This window comes from Eretmochelys imbricata, chromosome 25 (genome assembly GCF_965152235.1).
Source record: "Eretmochelys imbricata isolate rEreImb1 chromosome 25, rEreImb1.hap1, whole genome shotgun sequence".
In the NCBI taxonomy this organism is placed as follows: Eukaryota; Metazoa; Chordata; order Testudines; family Cheloniidae; genus Eretmochelys; species Eretmochelys imbricata.
The window spans coordinates 11899742-11919522 of NC_135596.1; the positions used below are offsets into that span (position 1 = coordinate 11899742).

A 19781-nucleotide genomic window follows, 5' to 3' on the forward strand; every position below is an offset into this window, starting at 1 on the left:
GCCTGGATAACATAACCAAGCATTTTGCTCTCAGGTTCCCTGGGGGTCTCTCTTGTACTTGGCTCCTTTGTGACTAGTTGGGCTGACACTGGGGGCGGTGGAGGGAAAGCACCTGCTGCCCCCTCCCATCCCACGCTGCTCAGCACCCTCACTCTGTCTTCCAGGTTAGAGAAGGAGCTGGAGATTCTGGAGAACGGGGACTCGGAGCCTTCCACCAAGGAGAAGCTGGGGAAGGAGGCAGCAGTGACAGCAAAGGAGGAGAAAGCAGCAAACGCACAGAAGGTCAGGAGAGGGGGAGAAGGGGAAGCTTAGCCCTGGCTGGCCTCAAAACCTTCCCTTAAAGAGGTCAATGCCATTAACCCCCTAGAGTACCGTGGAGCCCAGAATCGCAACAGTATCTCCGTGCACAGGTTGTCATGGAGGGGCTGGGGGGGTGGTTAAAGGGATGCCCCGCGAAAGCATCTCTGGCTATTCCCTTGAGACAGCTGTGAAGGGGCAGCAGGGACAGAACCAGCTGCCTCCGTTTACCCTCAGCCACCCTTGCCCAGGGCAGGGCTTCCGTTGCTGTAATGCACCAAATGGCCTCGAGTCCAGGCCTTCGGGGAAACGGGCCTGGAATCGGTTCCTCTGCCGTCGCGTGGCGTGTGCGTGTAACGGCGGCTGCCCGAGCTGCTGTCAGAAATGTCTGCACCCCGCACACGAGGCCCCGGTTTCCCGGCTGCCTGCGGGTAAAATGCTGCCAGATCGGAGGGGCAGCGTTGGGTATCCACTCGGCGCGGGGCTTGGGGGCGGTTCCGCTCAGGAGTATTTTGCACGTGCACCGGTGCAAGCCGTGACACAGAAGCGAGGCAGGGGTGACTCGGGCATAGAGTATACCGTGCTGCGTGGCTTTATTAACAGGTGCGATCGAAACCGGCGGCAACCAGCGCCTCTTCCCCTGAAAATCAAGCCCCTGTCGTCCCCAGGGCAGAGCTTTGCCCCCAGCCCACATCCGCCCCCCGAGAAAATCCTCACGCCTCAGCCACTGCGCTCGGGCCAGCCCCACAGCCCTGCCCGGTGCGCCCCCGCCTTGCCATCGCAGAGCTCAGCAAGGCCAAGGCACGCTGGCGAGCTGCCCGTTTGTGCGGTTAATCAGCCGCGTGGCCCAGCCTGGCAGGGGAGCAGACGGTTGTTTGCTGGGGGGGGGGGGGGGCAGCTGTCGTCAGCGGCTGTGCTCAGCCACGCCCCCTGCTGGATCAGAGTGGACACTCAGGGCCCTCCGCACGCCCAGCCCGGTTTATGGGGATGTCGGGCTTCGCGGGGAATTAAGAGGCCGATGATTGGCCGGTGTTTGTCACTGGGTGGAAATAATTGTGCTGATGAAGACCGAGAATGCTGGAAAGAAGCTGGAATCCGCATGACTGAGTTCTGCAAACCCATTCACCGCCTGGCTGGGAAGCTCGACCCCCAGGTGAAGGACAAGGACTCAATCTAAAGGGGACTCGCTGCCGTTAGCCCTAAAGGGTCTATGACACAGCAGCTGAACGGCCCCGATCCCATCCGTGCACGTACACGCTGGCCAGTTCCGCACCGTATTCCCCATTCGAAGTGCGCCGATTCTGGGCGCTCCATTGTCTCTGCTTGCACAGACCCCACGTCCTGTGATTTGAGCTAACGAGTCTCAAGCCACATGGCTAGAATGAGACGTCCCCGATGCGCCGCGCTGGCAGGCAAGCCTGCAGCCGCAAGCAGGGGAGCCATTTGCTGTTCTCCTGGTTGGATTAGCTAATGCATGCTTGGCTGTGTGGAGGCCTCGGGTGCCGTAGGAGGGCTTGGAGTTAGCAGTGCTTCCTGTAACCTCTCCGTGTTCTGTCTTGCAGACTCCGCTGGGCACAGCTAAAGGTGGGTTCTCTCCTGTCTCATCCATGGGATCTAACTTTCCTTCCTTCGTGGGCACAACCCATGCTCCCCTCATTTAAGAGCGAGCTCCCCAGCGCTCCTGCTCGGAGTGGTGGGCTTTCTAGGCAGGAGAAGCAGAACGAGATGCCTTCTGCTGGGCCGTGCCCTGGCCTCGCAGTCCGTGGTCACGCTGCACGGCTGGGCAGCACTCGGACAGGCTTGGCCGCTGGATGCCAGTCAGTGCTGAGCTCCCAGTCGCCTCGCTCTGCAGGGAGTGGATCCCCAGGAGCAGGAATGGCTCCTTCAGTCAGTAGATTCCCCTTTGCTTGGGTGCCACCCAGCGCCATCCCAGCCCTGGAAATGCCCCCAGCCATGGCTCAGGGTGGGTTGCTGGAGTCACCCACCTTACCAACCCCTTCCTTTCCTCCGGCATCCCCTTTCAAAACCCCCTTCTCCTCTCTCCATTAAGCCCAGGGGCAACAGCTATCAGCCTTCTCCGACTGCGCCCGCTTTCTGCAGGGTGAACTAGGAGCTAACCTAAGGCACGAAAGCCCATTTGCAGGGGGCAGCAGCCTCCCAGGTGGTGGGAAGGGCCTCCCCCCAGCTCCCCGGGGCGCGGGGTCGAAGAGGCGAGCTGGATGATCGTTACTGTTGCAAGCCCGGGACATGCAGCGGTCGCTATGAGCACCCGTGGAACAGTCCTGGCACGTCCCCTGTTGTGGTGGACGTCATGGGGCATGGCTGGGAGCAGGGCATGGTGGGAACAGGGCGTGTCCCCTGCTATGGCAGGTCACCTGGATAGAGAAATTTCCAGCTTGGGAAGTCAATTGCTTTTCCTCTTCTTCCCCAAAGCGGAGCAGAAGATCTCCAACAGCCCCTTGAAGTTGGTGGAGGCCACTGACATGATGAAGGCAGGTATGTACGTCGCCTCTTGTCCCAGGGAGGATGCTCGAGTCCTGCTGCCCCATGGTACTTAGCGCTGGGTGGGGGCAGGATGCCGTGGGGCTTCACCAGGGTTGTTTTGTCTTGGAAGAGAAAATCGCAGCAAAGCTGTAGATCTCAGACCAGGGCTGCAGGTGTCTATCAGCGTGAGTTGGGGACAGGGGTGTACGGCACGGGGGTCAGGAATAGGGTTCGGGTTAGGAATGTGCAGGGTGGGGTCGGAGTTTTCAGCTAGGTGGGTTGAGGTTATTGGTATCCATCACCCGGGGTTAGAATCGCAGATATCCATTAATGTGATGGTCCTTCAATACAAGTCGTACGCTCTGCACGTGGAACCGTTCCCCGGGGGAACGGCATGCGAAGCCCCCTGATACCAGACACATCCTATTAGGGGCAGGCTGAAATCCGCCTTGTACCAGGAAGTCAGCACTTGGATCTTCCCGAGCTGGGTACCCAGCGTCTGGCGCATCCAAAGGGCTGTGCCCCAGGGAAACGCGAGTCACACAGGTCTAACATGAGACACGGGGTCGCCCGATGCAGTGCTAAGTACGCAGCCCCGTGCATTAAGGATGTGCTGGAGGAGTTTCCCTCTTAGCCCGTTTCCTGGCTCTGTATCTGGTGTGGCACTTGAGTTGCCAGGGAGAGTTACCTTCCACGCATAACCTCGCCAATCAAAGCCAATCAAACCTCGCCAATCTTTATTTGATTCAGTCCCTCTTGTTGTGGCTTCTTGAGTTTTATACAAGATCTAGTGTAGCTGCCAATCCAGCCTCTTGTATCCAATCCTGCAGGGACCAATCTGTGGGGACACATACACACACCCTGTGCGTTGCACCTTTGGCCTCTGCCTTTGCATGGCTATAGACTAGGTGATCATGGGCCCCGGCCCATGACGTGCTGGCTCCCTTTGAGGTCAACAGAGGCTGAGGGGACTCCGCCCCAGGGGTGTCATTTCAGAAAAATTCAGGGGAGTCAAGGGGCAAAACTGTATCGGCATATAGGCCATTATCTGTGATTGTCATTCTGGGAGGGGGAGTGGAAGACAGAATGGAGCCTATAGACCTATGAAAAGTTGGGGGAGGGGCAAACCCAGGTCTCGCAAATTGCCTCCCCTTGCCCAATAGCACATGATGCCCCTGCTCAGCACCTGGCAGGACTGTGGCCCTATTAGGGCATTTCAGTCTCTAAGGACTGTGCTGCTCAAAACCCATAGCAGGCTCTGCCTCAGTTTCCCCTCCCTCCAGGCCCACAGACCTTTATGAGGGCTTTGCCTCGCTGGGGCCCCTTATCCAGCAGGCTCCTGCTCCCTGCAGGGATCTCTTTGAGGCCTCCTGCCTGGGAGCTCTGGAGAGCTGTCACCTGCCCTTGTCCCAGCCGGCTCCCTCCCCAGGCCCTCTCCCCAGTAGCTCATCCAGCCCTCCAGTTCCTTTGGGCCTATCCTAGGACTCCTCCCCCCCACTGCCACTTAGATCTTCCAGCAGACCAAGTTCTAAGTCCTCTGCTCCCATCACCTGATCCCCTGCCCCCGTTCCTGTCACCTGGGGATGGTGGTTACACCTGGCAGAGGCCAGGCTGAGCCCCAACCTTTTAAAGGGCCAGCTCACCCTGTCCCACTCTCCTAAAGCAGACCCCACACTTTTCCAAGCTGTGCTGTATTGTCACGTAGCAAAGGTGAGCTCCGCAGGTGGGTCTGACTGAACCAAACCAAGCCCAAAGGAACAGCGGGAGCAGGTTCTGTGGCCCAGACCCTCAAAGGTGAGGAGGTGCCGAACTTCCATTGAAATCAATGGGAGTTTGGTGTCACGAGACCTATGCGGATCTGAGCCGGTAGTCTCGTTCTGTTCTCTAGTGGAGGTGGATCTGTGATGTCCCCCGGGAAGATGGTTGACTCAGGAAATGAAGACACAGTTCCACACACAGAAAATTCAAAGTGTTGGGGCTGTTTCCATTTTGCAGGGCTTGAAAGGGATCCATTTGCCCCCAGAATTTTTGGTACTTTTTCACCAAAATTCAGAACGGTCACCCGAATATGTTGTTTATCAAAAAAACTTGACCTTGGTGGCTTTTCTTTTTTAACTGAAAACCAGGTTTTGGGTAAATGAAAAACGTCAATCATGATCAGGTTTAAAAATATCCATTAAAAACACCCCCGGAGAATTTTGTGCAAGACAGAGAGTTTTGATTTTTATTTTTATTTTTTTTTGCAAAAATTTCAGTTTAAAAAAAAATGCCATTTTTCAATTAAAAAAAATGGAGGGGCAAAAACTGTCAGCCACCCTATGAGAGAGGAACGGGCTTTCCCAGCCCTCCTGTTGCCTTGCAGTGCATGTGTGTACTAGAGACGCAGCAAATGATGCTGCTCACCGGGTTCTCTTTACCAGTAATTAGCGACTGGCTTAAATCGGAAACCCTTCAGCCTTTGGGAACGCTGGCGCTGGATAGAGCTGGGTGACATTTTTCATGTGAATAGTTTTGCTCCTCCCCTCCCCCCCCAAAAATTGGAAATGTCAAAATGCTTCCAGTTTTTGTTTCAGAGAGATGCTTCCTTTCAGAATTTACCTAAATGTATTTTTAAGAAAATTACAAACATTTCCAAAAACCCCAAAAGCAAAACAAAAAAACTTCGTTTGGGGTCTATCCAAACTGGTTTGTTCCATCTGAAATGAAATGGGTTTTTTGTTTTTCTGTTGCATCAAGAAAAACTGAACTTTTTTCATTTTGGTTCAATCCAAAGCAATTGTTAAATCAAGCTTGGCTGGTTTTTCGGAAAGCTCCACTCTAGGAATTGTTTGGGGGCAGGTCTTGGGCCTGGTCAGACTACATAATCACAATGCTCCCTGCTGGCCTTGCAATCTAGGAACAATTATTTGGGGAGATTACTCAGTTCAGCCACCAAACCGAAAAATCAGTTATTTGCCCAGTCCTAACTGTGTATCCAGACTTTGAGCCCATCTCTAATAACTATGAGAAGTCCTACCCACAGTTCCTTCCCTGCAGGATTGGCTCAAGGTTTCAGTTGTATGTCTCTACCATATGGCAGTTACCCCCCCAGGGCGCCAGGAAGGTGGAACTCAGAACTTCAGCGAGTTTGTATCTCCAAGAGGCAGGTGGACAGGCACCTGCCCATGTGATGGGCAAAGGACAGGCCACTCTAAGGCTCACGCTGTGCCATAGCTCCAAAAGCATTGCTGTGAATTTCGATTCCCGACACTGACCAGACATAAAGACGGCATGGCTATTTCTCAACTGCCTCCCGTGGGGCCATTTCACACTGAGTGGGCACCGACCACATGTAACTACCGGGCCAACCCCAGCCCTGCTTTGCCAGAGCTGCGTGGCGAACGGTTGCGTAGATGAGCTACGCCTTGAGTCCTACAACACAGTAAGGTCGAGCTAATGCCAAGAACAATCCAAGCTACAGCCGCAGAACCTCGGCTTTCCGAAGTGGAGATACTCGTTAACTACACGCTTGTTACATACATGTAAACCCAGTTAATGTCAAGTGCGATCCATACAGCTCAATTGGTTTCCAAGCCCCAGGCGGAAACGTTATTTATATAATCTTAGATGCTGTTTCTGGCCTTACCCTTTTACCCTCTTATTTTTTGAAATCATGCTGCAGCTGCACTCATTTGGGTTGCCTGTTGATAGAAACCACCTTACTTTCCCTTGGGTTGATTTCTTTCTTTCTTTGCCTCCCGCTCCTTGTGGCTTGCTGGCTCAGAGGGAAGAACACGTTGCCTCCTAGCATGGCTCGTCTAACCCCCCAACACAGCACTGCAGCCTGGCTGCTTAGATAAAGCCGGCTGGCTAAACTAAAGGCCGCTTGCAAGCCAGCCCAGCTCAGCTAGGAGTGCTTGGCAGTACAGATCTCCGTAGGTACATGCAGCCATTCTGCTGGAGCTCTGGTGTTTGCAGGTGAAGTGCAGTGGGGCTTAGCAATGTTACATGACAGTGGTGAGGCTGCGAGACTGCAGGGAAGCTACATTCCTGTGGCAAATGATTTGCTTTAGCCAGGTGAGTACGGATTAAGCCTCAGCTACATTCGAGTCCACGGCTCCGTCGAGGAGCTACCAAGCCAAGGGGACATAGCAGGCCTCCTGGTCCAGGTGTAATGTACTAGAGCGGGGTCCGAGGTGTTCCCAGCGACGGGGATCCAGCAGTCGAAGCGCCAGAGGAGATCAGACTAGCCCAAAGCCAGGAAGCGCTGCACAGATGCCAGCAGAGCTACGCCATTTGATGCCAGCTGAGAATCTGTCCCCGGGCCTGATTCTCCACCACCCTGCGCCTTGCGTTGTCACGGGCCCCTGCGCAAAGCAGGGGGGACACGCCCCCAGCCGCGGGAGTGGGAAATTCCAGCTGGGGGAGTGTTTTGCACCCACTTTGCACAGAGGGGAGCAATGCCACAGAGCACAGGACAGCGGGCAGGTGAGCTCATGGGGCTAGCTGTTCACTGGAGAAGCCGAGCCCGATGTGTCTTTGATTCATATCAGCTCAGTGGACTGACGAAAACAATCCTAAATTTCTTCTGCCTCCTGCATCCAGCTGAGAGAATCCGAGAGCAGGTGCTTTCCTGCCGTTCTTACTACAATTGAATTTGAAAATTGGGGTTTTTTACTAAATGTACAAAACTGGAGTGAGGGTCAGATCCCTGCTCAGAGTCCTCAGCGGGGCCTGATCCTGCTGACCAACTGCTCAGTGGAGAGGGGCAAGCTAGACCCATCCCTCAGCTCTCTGGACAGACAGGTGACAATGGAAGCCGTTCTCTGCCCACAACATCACATCAGCTACCAAGAGGGGAGCCCGAACAGCCCCAGAGGTAAGGGAGCTCACGGCAGCACTGGGAGGGCCGGGTGCTAAGGATGCTGGAAGGTAACGTACACCCTGCTGGGAATGCAGTGCTTGGGACCTAGGGACTGCCTGCCATGCACTCCTTGCTGCAGCGCACACTGCCGCCTCTCCCCACCCAGCAGCTCCGAGCTCTCCCAGTGGCACCCACGCCTCTCCATCTTGCACCCCCTTCCCCCTCCCCCACGTGCTAGCTGCCTGCTTCTGAGCGCTGGAGCCTCGTAGCGGGGTGGGAGCCGGGGGCTGGTTTAACTCTCACTGTCCTGTTTGTGTCCCAGCCATGTACTCAGTGGAGATCACAGTGGAGAAGGACAGAGTAACTGGCGAGACCAAAGTCCTATCCAGCACCACCCTGCTCCCCAAGAATCATTGCCTGCAGGGGGTCAAGGTGTACGAGGATGAGATGAAAGGTACGGGCCCAAAGAGCATCCCTCCCTCCCCAGGCATCCTGGAGGCCAAGAGGGAGGTGAAGGGAGAAGGTGACTGTAGGCACTACCAGAGGAGCATCACTGTCGGCGGCAGGGCCAGTGACCAGTCACTGCCGTCTACCGCTCTCCGGCTTTCCTAGGGACTGGCAGACGGGCCCCTGCCCTGGCTGGGGTGGATCATTGGCACCAACTACTCAGGGTTAGCAGCTAACAGCGACCACACCCTGAGTCCCCGCTCAATACCCAGCACGATGTTGCTTGCACCGAACCAGGAGAACAGTAGTGTTCTAAGGAACAGCCAGCATGGATTTGTCCAGAACAAATCATGCCACACCAAGGTGGGTGCACAAGTGCTTGAAACCCTGTGCTCAAAGAGGCGTGCTCAATGGTTTGCTGTCCAACTGGGAGGGCGTCTCTAGGGGCCAGCTCTGGGTCTGGCACTAGGCAATATTTTCATTCATGCCTCAGGTAAGGGAGCGGAGGGCCTGCTGATGAAATATGCAGATGACACCAAGGTGGGAGGGGTTGCAAGCACTTTGGAGGCCAGGATTAGCATTCGAAATGACCTTGAGAAATAGGAGAGTTGCTCTGAATTCAACAGGATGAAATTCAGCAAAGACAAGTGCAAAGTGCTTCACTTTGGAAGGAAAAATCAAATGCACACCTACACAATGAGGAAGGCGACAGTATTACTGAAAGGGATCTAGGGGGCCTAGTGGATCACACGCTGAATATGAGTCAACTGTGTGATGCTGTTGTGAAAAAGGCGGTTATCGTTCTGGGGTGTGTTAACCAGAGTGTCGGATGTAGGACACGGGAGGAGATTGTCCTGCTCCCCTTGGCGCTGGTGAGGCTTCATTTAGAATTCTGTGTCCAATTCTGGGCACCCCATTTTAGGAAAGCTGTGGACAAATTAGAGAGAGTCCAGAGGAGAGCAACAAAAATGATGAAAGGTTCAGAAAACCTGCCCTATGGGGAAAGGTTCATGAAACTGGGCATATTTTGTCTTGAGAAAAGACGACAGAGAGAGGATCTGATAACGGTCTTCAAATATGTAAAGGGCTGGTATACAGAGGGTGGTGATCAGTTCTTTTCCATGTCCCCTGAAAATAGGACAAGAAGTAATGGGCTTAATCGTCAGCAAGGGAGATTTAGGTTTGGTATTAGGAAAAGCTTTTGAACTCTAAGGGGAGTTAAGCTCTGGACCAGGCTTCCAAGGGAGACTCAAATCACCGTTATTGGAGGTTTTAAGAACAGGTTGGAGGAACCCCTGTACAGCTTTACTTGGTCCTGCCTCAGCGCAGAGGGCCTGACTTGATGACCTCTCGAGGTCCCTTCCAGCCCTTCATTGCTCTGATTCTCTCTCTTGTTGGAGGATGTTCGATAAGCTCTTTCATGTCCCAGGGTGGCCCCAGGAAATGGAGGAAAGATGCACAGGGTGCATGACCTAGTCTAGAGTTGATGCATAGATGTGTGTGGGAGGTAACGTTGTTTAGGTCGAGGCTGTGTGGTGCCATGACTTGGATGCTGGACTCTGGGTCCGGTTCAGTCCCTGGCTCTGCTACTTAATTTGTGTGACCTTGAGCAAGTTGCTTTCCGTGCCCTGTGCCTCGGTTTCCCTAGTGTGTGAAACTGGGGGATAATAAGACCTGACTTCCTAAAACGCTTTGGGGTCTGTGTTACCTTGCGCTCTCGTTAAGAGCCTTGATGACTGCAGCTATCTTTTGGCTTTTGTGTTGGGCCACCACACCAGCTGACAGCCGCTTCCCGGGACCGTGAGCGACGGCTGTGGGGAGCGGATAGCAAGGGGGGGTGGGGTGCTAACTATCTGAACTCAGTAGTGATTTGCTGCAACCTTCCCCTCACCCCTTCCCAAAGCAACAATCCGCACCGGCTGCTGGGACACCTGCCCCAGCGTGGCAGAAGCTGCATGCGTTGCTGGACATGGCAGCTGAGGTGTGATGGGAGGGATCCAAATGAGTTCAGACTCTTTCGGTCAAGTGCAGCTGTGGCCTTGGTTGCCGCCCGGCGGGTGCAGGGAGGTGTTGGGGCTGCAACAAGCAAAGGCACCTTTAAAGGTTGCTTCACCCCATGTAGCGTTCTGCAGATGTTGGGGGGATCGCTTTGCAAACAAGGGGCAAACACAACCCCGTTTTCAGTGACCATCAGTCCCCGTGACTGGCTCTTATCGAGCGTGGGCTGCGACCTTCCCCGGTCCGTGGGTAACCGACGCTGGCCCACAGCTACTCCACACATTGGGCTTGGATGTGTGTTCTGCTTAGATAGGTTTGTAACAGCGTGTCCACGGGGTGCCGACAGGAGCTCTTAGCTTGGGGCTCCCCTGGTATGTAGGCTGCCAAGTTTGCTCTGGTCAGGTGCTTTGGGTTTCTCTCCTGGCCTATCCCATGCTCTGTGTGGGGGTTGCAGTATTCCGCTGCCTCCCATTATTCAGGACAGCAGTTAGCTACGTAGAAAAAGATGCACCGAACTAACCACGTAATGAAAAGCAGAGCCACCTTCCCTAGGGATAACATGTCATCACCATCCTGGGGAAATCAAACCCAAATGCCTTCGTCTGGAGCATGAGAGCCACCTAGCGGCTGTGTATGCTGATCTCAGGGGTGGAGATTCTTTCTTACAGATGTCCCAGGTCGTCACCCCTGTACTGAGGATGATCTAGATTATGCCTGTGGATGTATCCTAGCTGACCAATTCTAGGACTGGTTTCCTATTTAAAAGGTTTTTTCCTTTGTGGGTACCCAGTGTGATCCATCCCAAGCACTGCTTTAGAAGCGATTGGTTCTCTTCGCCTGGCTGTAGATGGGGGTTTGCTGTGAATCGCCCAAGGAATAATTCGCTGGACAGTAGCAAGTGCTGATCTGGGAGTGTTGCTGGATGACAACCACTGTTTCTGGTGATTGGGTCGAGGGTCCAGCAAACAGCGGAGTCTGGGGCGTGTCTGCCGCTTTGAAGAGCTCAAAAGCTGCCTGACCCAGAAGGGGAGTTCTGGGTGTGGGTCAGATCCTAAACCAAGATATATCCAGCTCCAGATGGGAGCGATAATGTGAGATTAGCTCCATAGATTCCTGCTGTCTGAATCCTAAACCCCCAGACCTGGCTTGGTTCCAAGCCTTAGTCTCACCCTATCCCAGATCCAGGCACCACCTCTCATCTCTAGACCAGCCTGACACATGCCCCTTGGCCTTCCTCTGAGTCCTCACTGTCTTCTCTGTCTCTCCCACAGTGGTGCACGCGGTCCACATGGAGGATGGAGCCATCGAGAACGGGGTCCACCCTCTCAGCTCCTCTGAGGTGGACGAGCTGATCCACAAGGCAGATGAGGCGAACCTGGGTGAGGTCTCCCAGAGGGACTCCAAGACCAAGGAGCGTGAAGAGGCCAAGAAGGGGGGTCCCGAGAGTAACCTGCCCAGCCAGAAGACCACGCCCCGGAAGGAGATCACTGGGGTGCAAGCCAAGCCAGTGGACAGCCCGAGAATCCTGGCCTCCGGTGAAGGGGCAGAGCCTAGCAAAGAGCAGCCGGTCACCATGATCTTCATGGGCTACCAGAACGTGGAGGACGAGAACGAGACCAAAAAGGTCCTGGGTCTGGGGGGCACCATCAAGGCTGAGCTGGTGGTGATTGACGATGCCGACACCAAGCCAGCAGCAGCCGGAGCGGCAGACTGCACGGGCAAGGACCACGCCCCACCCAACGGCAGCACCGTGGAGCCCGTGGCCGCCCTGCCGCAGAAGGAAGACAGCCAGGTCGGGGAGAAGCCAGGGGCCAACGACACGGATCCCAAGGGAGCCGATCAGGACCTAGACATGAAGAAACACCGTTGCAAATGCTGCACGGTGATGTGAAACGTCCGCCAGCTCCTTCTGACCTCCCCTCATTGTACAGCCAAAAAGGACTGCCCCCCCACCTTCTGTTACCCTGTCCCTCTTAGTTCCCTAGGTTCCACAAACTCCAAGTGACACTGTATTTTATTTACTTACCAGACACAACTTCTTTTTCTTAAGAGACTGGGGAGTCAAATGCAGTGTTTGTAAAGTGTATAATAGGCAGCACCATCTCCCGGCCGCGGCATCGCTCGTCTGACGTCCGCTTCCATGCAATATGCCAATGGCGCTGAATATTATATGTATTATACACGCTTATTTTTTCCCCCTTGCCTTTGTCTCTCCCCCCTGCTCCCCCGTGCCATGGTGGGGTCTCTCAGAGATCCTCAGCCCACCAGGGATGGCCATCATGGAACTCTCCCACCTGTAGGGCTCCCATTTTTTTTATTTTACTGATGGCTTTTCCCCTCGTTAAATGACACCCTCCGCTGTTATCCGAAGGATGCTGGAGCTGATCTCACTGATGTGGGGGGAGGGGCTCAGCAGAGGGTCATCGGACTAAGAAGCCTCCTTAGATGGTTCTTCAAAAACTGGCTGCTGTTAGGACTTTCTTCCCGGCCTTATGGAAGGGGAAGGAGGGAGACCACTCACGTCCCAGCTCTTTCTCCACACGCCCTGGCGTCAACGGGCCACGGTTTAGAAACACCCAGGCCACCTGCTCCAGCAAGACAGAAGCTCCTGTCCAGTGGCAGCTTGACTATCCCCCGCACCCCGGGTTCATTTCGACGACGGGTCTCGGGAAACCCGACGCGGCACAGACCCAGCACCCCAAACCACAGCTCCACAAGAACTTTGAAGCAGAGGTTTCAGCCGGCACGTGAGCTGCTGGACCGCACTTAAATTTGGCCTGATCTTGCTGCTTAGAGTTTTTAAGCACTGACCTGAGCCTTCAAACCAGCCGCAAGATGAACTGTTTCCACGGCAAAAGGAAAAGGACACTCCCTGGAGATGAGACCTCTGCAAGGCGCGTGTGACGTTCCAACACAGCTTGGCCAAGGTCCGTGGGGGTGGTCTGTGAGATGGACCTGTTGTTTCAACACCTAAAGTTGACCGTTCCAGGTGCAACGTGCAGCTCCAGAAAAATATAGTAGTGTGAAAAATAAACAGGTCCCTGCTGGATTTCCAGGCAGCAGAATCAGTCATTCCGGAGTCACTCCTTCTCTCAAGGAACTTCTCAGTCCAGCACTCACAGTGGTGACCACAAGCCTTAAGGTACTTTATTGACCCCGCTGGTTTGAATGCCGGAACCGGGGCCTATCAGCTCCCACACCCCTGTGATGTCATGTCCTCTGCTGGTTTCTACAGAAGAGCGGCTCCCTCATTTCTTAGCTGGCTTTTCTCTGCTGGAATGACAAGGCCGTGAGGGGGTGAGGTGGTTGGAAGGACGTTGACTGCGTCTCCCCTGGCATTAACTTTTCCCTTGTAGATGCCACTCCAGTAAGGACATCGGCCACTGAGCTGATGACCAGAGATGCTCCCAGTTCTGGACAGTGGGTGAAATTGGAGGAGGTCGGCCCAAGTCGTGGCCAGCGGGAGAAGGGTCTGCTCGTCGGGAGTTCTGGAGGGTTGTTCTGAACATGCTTGTGGTCATTAACCTTTGGAGCCCTGGTTAGCCACAGGTAGGGCCCTGTCAGCACCTCCACCCACTCAGCACCGGCAGCCCCCTGGCATCAATGCTGTCGCCTTCTCAGCCCAGGGCAGCCCTCCCACGCAACACGCTCGTGTGGACAAAGTCTGAGCCCTCCAGTCCCTTGGCTTGTCCTCACTCGAGCCAGTGAGCCAGGTGCCTTATTGCTGCTTGGGTGGGGGGATTATGATTTGCCTTTGGCATCACCTAGTGGCATTGATGGGTCCCCTCGAGCCAGTTGCTCGTTCAGCATATTTGGCCCTGGCAAAGCAAAAGGGTTTTCACTTTGTGGCCAAGGAGCCCAGCAAATGGCTTTGAAGGGGTGCATAGTTGGGCAGCTGCCACAATTGCTTGGAGACGCCCCTAAACCAGGCCCCAATCCTGCCGTCCTTGATACCTGTGCAGGCCTGCTGACACTAACGGGGTTGTACCAGCTGCACCTGAAAGCAGAACCATCCCCACTCCCACGTAAAGAGATGGGGCTGGATTCTACTCTCGGCTACCCGCTGACTGCTGTGGGTCTGCCCCAGAGCTTGGGGACTACTCTGGGGGTCACTCACAGAGGTTCCCCCCCTCAGAACATGTTTATTCTTTAACGCTGTTATGCTGAAGGAGGGTACCTGGTTTTTAAAGCAGCTAAGTGAGTGGCGATGCTTTGCTCGGCTCAGAGCAGGGGAAACTTTAGTTCTTTTGCTACTCCTGGTTCGAGTTTGTAGCTGGCCGCTGGGCCCCAGCCACCTCCAGGGAGCTTCCGGTTCTTCTCCAGGAAGAACCATTCTCGGGAACACCTCGCGGGAGCTCTTCAGAACAGATGCCTCCCTGATCCCTAATCGTTTTCCTTGCACCCACTCTCCCTGCAGCGCAGAGCTGTGGGCGTGGCAAGATCAGGCACTCGCTCCCCTGATCACGCCCGATGAATTGCAGGCCAGACCCCAGCTGGTGTAAATTGCCGGAGCGCCGTCAACTTCAGTGGAGCGACGCCAGCTCACTGACACCAGCTGAGGATCTACCCCAGGTTCTGCAGCAGAGCATGACCCGGGAGGCAGTTCTGCTCCGCAACAGCCAGATTGGCAAGGATGCTGCAGGTCCCCCAAAGGCAGCTTGTTGGCTGGCTGCCTTTGGGCCCGCATCCAAGTGGGCGGCCCTTTCCTGCAGAGGGGGTTCCATAGGGGAGGCAATGGGAGTTCAGGATAAACCCCGTCCAGCAGAACAAATCAAGCAATGGGCCACGACCCAGTGGTGCCAGTTGCATGCAGGCTCGGAGGTAGTGCTGAGACCACATGGATTGTGTCCTAGGGCTACTGCATACAGGTCTCGCGTCTCCTTTGCTGTGACAGGGGCTGAAATGGGACATGCTGTAGGGCTGGTGGTCGGTCTAGAGACTGGAGCTTTTGTAGCGCTCGTTGCACAAGGAGAAGCTAGCGCTCACTTCGTGTTTGGTTCGGGACGGCAGAGTCAGGGATGCATTGGAGCTGGGTCGTTCATCTGCAGTGAATCATGTATCGACACGACTTTAGACCGTTTTCCCACTCCGCAGACAGACTTGGATGCTGATTGCAAATTTGCTCATTACTGGAAACAGGTCGACAAACGCTCGGTGAAAACGAGCTTCCGCCAGCGAGATGTTGGCAGACCACTCGCTCCGGGAGCTTGGCATTAAGCGGGGCATCAGGTTGCGGACCTGAGTCGTTGGTATCGCCTCGGCTTTCCAGCTGGAGTGTTGAAATCGGTTCCGAGCGGGGACGAGGGAAGAGATTTGAGGAGGTGCCCCTGGGAACGCTTCCTGCACGGAGCACACGTTTGCACGCGCGTGAGCGAGCCGTGAGCTTCCCAGGAACGTTCTTGCAGACAAAGGAACACGAAAGCTTTTGGGCATGTTGGCGGTAATCACGCCTAATGCCCTCAAGGTCAATCTGGGCGCCAGATCTCCAGCTGGGGTGACTCGACTTGGTTCCATGGGAGTCACTGGGTCAGATCCCCGTCTTGTGTAAGTCAGCCCAGTTCCATTGACTCCAGTGGATTTATGCCTTCGGAGGGCCTGGCCCCGGGAGTGGATGAATGCTTTTTATTTGTTGAAAATGTTTGCCCGGCACTAGAGGCTCTGGGGCCAGATCCTCACCTGGTGTAAATGGGAAGCCCAGTGGCGTTATGCCAGTTGACGCCAGCTGTGGGGTACATTGGTGCCATCACCGCCATCTTTCCGCCAGGATGTAGGACCGCGGGTTCCAGGTTGGCCAGTTGACGGGTAGGTGATAAGTGTGGGGAGGTGGCGCCATGCAACTTTGGTTTTCACCCTGTTCTCTCACGTCATCCTTAGAGGTTGAGCTCACACAGGTGTTGCCCACCGACAACGGCAGCTTCTACCCAGGCATGCTGGTCCTGAAGGGGGACGTCATCCTTGCTTCTCTGTTATGTGAAAATTACCGCTGGGCAAGATTAACAGCATGTGCCCTGTGGGCTTAACTGGACTCCACTGATGTCAAGGCTACTTGCTGTTTCTCTGCAGAGGGGTAAATTTCACCCTAATGTGATGTCTCAAGGATTAACCAAAGATCAGGCCCCTGACTGCACATAATGGTCTCCCTCCTTCTCCCTCCCCTTGCAATTTGTGTAGCATTCGCTGTTAGAGCATTTCCCCTGCTGTGCAGCTTGAAAGGATCCTGTGCTCGGTGTTGCCCAGGTGGCTACTCCCTGCCACACCCAGCTGCGGTTTTCGCACCCTTCCACTCCCTGCCGGTGGTTCTCGTCCCTGGCGTTAGTCCTTGTTTGGTGAGTCATCCTGAGAGGAATCGGGATCGTGGCAAAGCTTCTGGACTACAACACATGGGCCGCCTGCGTGCCCATGGAAATAACCCACCCAGGGCCAGACCATTCTTCCCCCTCACTCCACTGACTTTGAGAGGGGCCCAATGGGAGGCAGGAGTGAAGTTGGCGCCCAAATACTTTTTAACCTCTTGGTTTCTATGTGATCACACGCCTGCATGCAGAGAGAGACCTCATGCCCTGAAGCCTTGATCAACAGGGAATACATTTTACAATCAAATTGTTATTGTCACGTCTAGCGCCGATCCAGCAAAGCACAAAAGCCCGCGTGTAACTCTGAGTGTGTTCTTTGCTGGACCAGGGGTCCCTCGCCTGTTTGCACCCGGTTCCGTTTCCAGTCTTCTCCCGTTCAAAGGTTCTCGTAGCGGTAGGAGGGCCGGGCCCAGAGAAGCAGATCCTGGTTAGTCACTTGTATTTTTTCCACTAGGCTGGCCAGTTCTCTTCAGGCTGTGACAATCATTTCCCCAGGGGCCGACGGAGGCCGACGCTTTCCTCTCAGTGCTCAGCCTCCGACCCTTGGCCTTCGAACACAGCAGTATCACACATGCTTCTCCCCTGGGATTAGGGTGTAGACTAGCTTCCCCTTGTGGCCCCTGGAAGAGGCACCCGACTGCCCAGCATTGGGTTTGGCGCAATCCAGGATGGATGCTGGTAAAGCTTCGCCTGGAGCTGATTCCACACCCCTCAATTATTTCATTTAACCGATGGTCTTCGCCCACATGGCTGAGAACTTTGCCAAAGAATAACGTTAAGGACCCTGGGGCTTTATCTGTAATCATGGCTATGAAACAGGGCGTGGGTGGGAGGGCCGTAGTGGGAGGCCACAAGTGGCTCGCTGGCTGTGAGGTTCTCAAGGGGGTGAAGAGGAGTGTGGCGGGGTGGTGGGAGAGTGACCCAGCTGTACAAAGAGTGATGTTGGCTGCCCTTGCCAGGTAGCCATTATCCTCCCGTAACCCCTTCCTTGGTCCCATGCCAACCTGGGGTGGGGCCAGACTGTGTCCTCTCCTCCACGGCCGGTGGCTGCTGAGAATCAGCCAGCTTCATGTCACCTGCTGGGCAGGGATCTGGCTCCTAGGGTTCCACAGATCCGGCCTTAGTCCAGCCCCGGGAGCTCTTGCTGTTCTGGGGGCAGCCCCGTCCCCCAGTCCACGCATGGGTCATATGGGGAGTTACGCTATGGGGCAGACTTCCCCCAGGTTCCAGTTTAGCTCTGGACCCAAGTCAGGCTTAAACCAGGCACCAGCCTAGCCACCTAGGGCCCGAGTCTGCTCCTGATGAGCTTTCCGCTGCTGCTGTTAATGGACTCAGGATCGGGCCCTTGATTCCTCAACCGGATCAGGGTGGGGGTGGCTTGAGGGGGAGAAAGCAGGAGCCCAGCACATTCTGAACGGGAGACTGGTGTGTGGCCCCCTCCTATAGCCCCTTCCCCCCCATCTGCCTGGCCCCTTCCCAGCCAGTGTATGTACAGGGCGGTCCCTCTGTGAGTCCACCCCCACCACCCCGCCATTCCTCCCTGCCCCCCCCCCGCTGCGTGACTCGGCTGAAGTGCACTTCCCGCGCTCCTGTGCTTTTTAATTGTGACGAGCCATTTGACGTTACAGCCCCCATTGTTTGTAATACACCCGAACTAAGCCAATAAACGGTGTGACTAATCAGGTGGATGCCTCTGCCCTCTGCTTTGGGGCCAGCCCCACAGACCCACGCGGGGAGATGGGGCGTCACCCCGGCTCCTCTGCGCAGCATCTGGATTCTTCGCCACCCTGGTCCATGCACGGACACGTCCGATGGCTCGATCTCGGGATTTGCATCAAAGGCTGAGAGGGGCACAGATGCTGCGGTAAAGGGGGGCCATATAAGTATTCTAGATCGAGGGGCATGTATGGGGATGGATGGATTGATAGATGGGTGTGATTGGGGGCTTTTCCCTTTCCCTGGTTCTTGTCCCGCAGACAGGAAGCAGAAGACCAGAAGTCCAAGTGCAGGCAATGTGATGTTCATTGGGGTTAGTTTCAAGCAAGCATACGCATAGCTCTGACGACAACCCAGAGCCTTTTCCCCAGGGTCCCCCCTCCTTAGCAGGCATAACTACACCTGTAGTGCCCGCCCTCGGTCCCACCCCTTACCATTTACGGTCCTGTGCCATTTTGGAGCGTCGTGAGTCTGGGGGCTTCCTGCCACCTCTTTTGGATCCCACGGGAGGGGTAAAGAGTGAGGTTGTGCTTCGGTCAGGGACAGGCCTTTCTTTGGCCCATTAGCGTTTCTTATACCTTCCCCCCGCCCCGCCCGACTGGCTGCTTGACCTTATCTCGGGAGAGGAGTTTGAGGCAGGACTGTCCTTCAAGAGTATGCTCGTATATTACCCTCCCACTCTGCCGAGGAACACTTTAGCTCTGTCTCTTATCTCTGTTCCCCTCATCTGCTTGTGAGTAGACGTAACACATCTGCCCAGTGTCCTGGTTCACACACATTAGTAAGACTATAAAAATATCAAAAGGCAAACAAGACCGAAAATTCTCTCTCCGGCAAATATAGAGGCCTGAATACTAACACGCCGAACAGGTGTGTATGGGGATGGATAGATAGATGGGTAATGTATGGGGATGGATTGATAGAGGGGTGCATATGGGGATGGATAGATAGGTGTGTATGGAGATGGATGGATGGATAGATGGGGCGTGTATGGGGATGGATGGGTGGATTGATAGAGGGGTGCGTATGGGGATGCGTGGATGGATGGATAGATAGAGGGATGTCTATGGAGATAGATTCGATAAAGGGGTGTTTAAGAGGGGGGATTTCAAACCATGCCCCCTCCTTCGGATCAGGATTTTGGTGCAGGCCATTACACACCTCACCCCATCCTGAGCCACAAAGAGGATAATGACCTACTACTGCTACCAGCCAAGGGGGTAACTCTTGTAGCTCAGCTGGCAGAGGGGCATGCTGAAGCACCTGGGTTCAAATCCCGTGGGGGTGGGAGGTTCATGCCATGGATCAGACCCTTTCCCAAGCTAAAGTCCCCTCCTCAGATCATTGAGGTGGAAATGGCCTGTTGGTTCCCCTCCTCTGACTCCTGGAGGGTCTCCGCATGATGGTCTCTTGCTAAGGACCGTGTCTGGTCTCGCATGGAGCACTGGGTCTTCCCCGGCACCTTCATGAGAGGCCTGAGCTAGCCCAGCCTGGGGATCCCCAGCCTGAGCGAGCCCTGTGATTGTGCCAAAGCCTCCAACAAGGGAGAGCCAAGGAAGTGGGCATCAGGAGGGGAAGGATAATACAGACCTTAATCTCCTGTCTGTGCAGATAACGATCTAGGCACAGGAGAAGGGGAACTG

At 55.0% G+C, this 19781-nt stretch overlaps 1 protein-coding gene across 1 annotated transcript in view; it reads left to right on the forward strand.

Annotated features, from left to right (window-relative positions):
- The window catches only part of PALM (paralemmin), a 35700-nt gene extending 23740 nt beyond the window's left edge, over window positions 1-11960 (forward strand). The window contains exons 5-9 of the mRNA XM_077805474.1: window positions 165-282; window positions 1860-1881; window positions 2731-2793; window positions 7947-8078; window positions 11341-11960. Of these exons, the coding sequence (XP_077661600.1) occupies window positions 165-282; window positions 1860-1881; window positions 2731-2793; window positions 7947-8078; window positions 11341-11960 (955 nt within the window). The remainder of the gene's footprint in view (window positions 1-164; window positions 283-1859; window positions 1882-2730; window positions 2794-7946; window positions 8079-11340) is intronic.
- Window positions 11961-19781: the final 7821 nt, after the last annotated feature.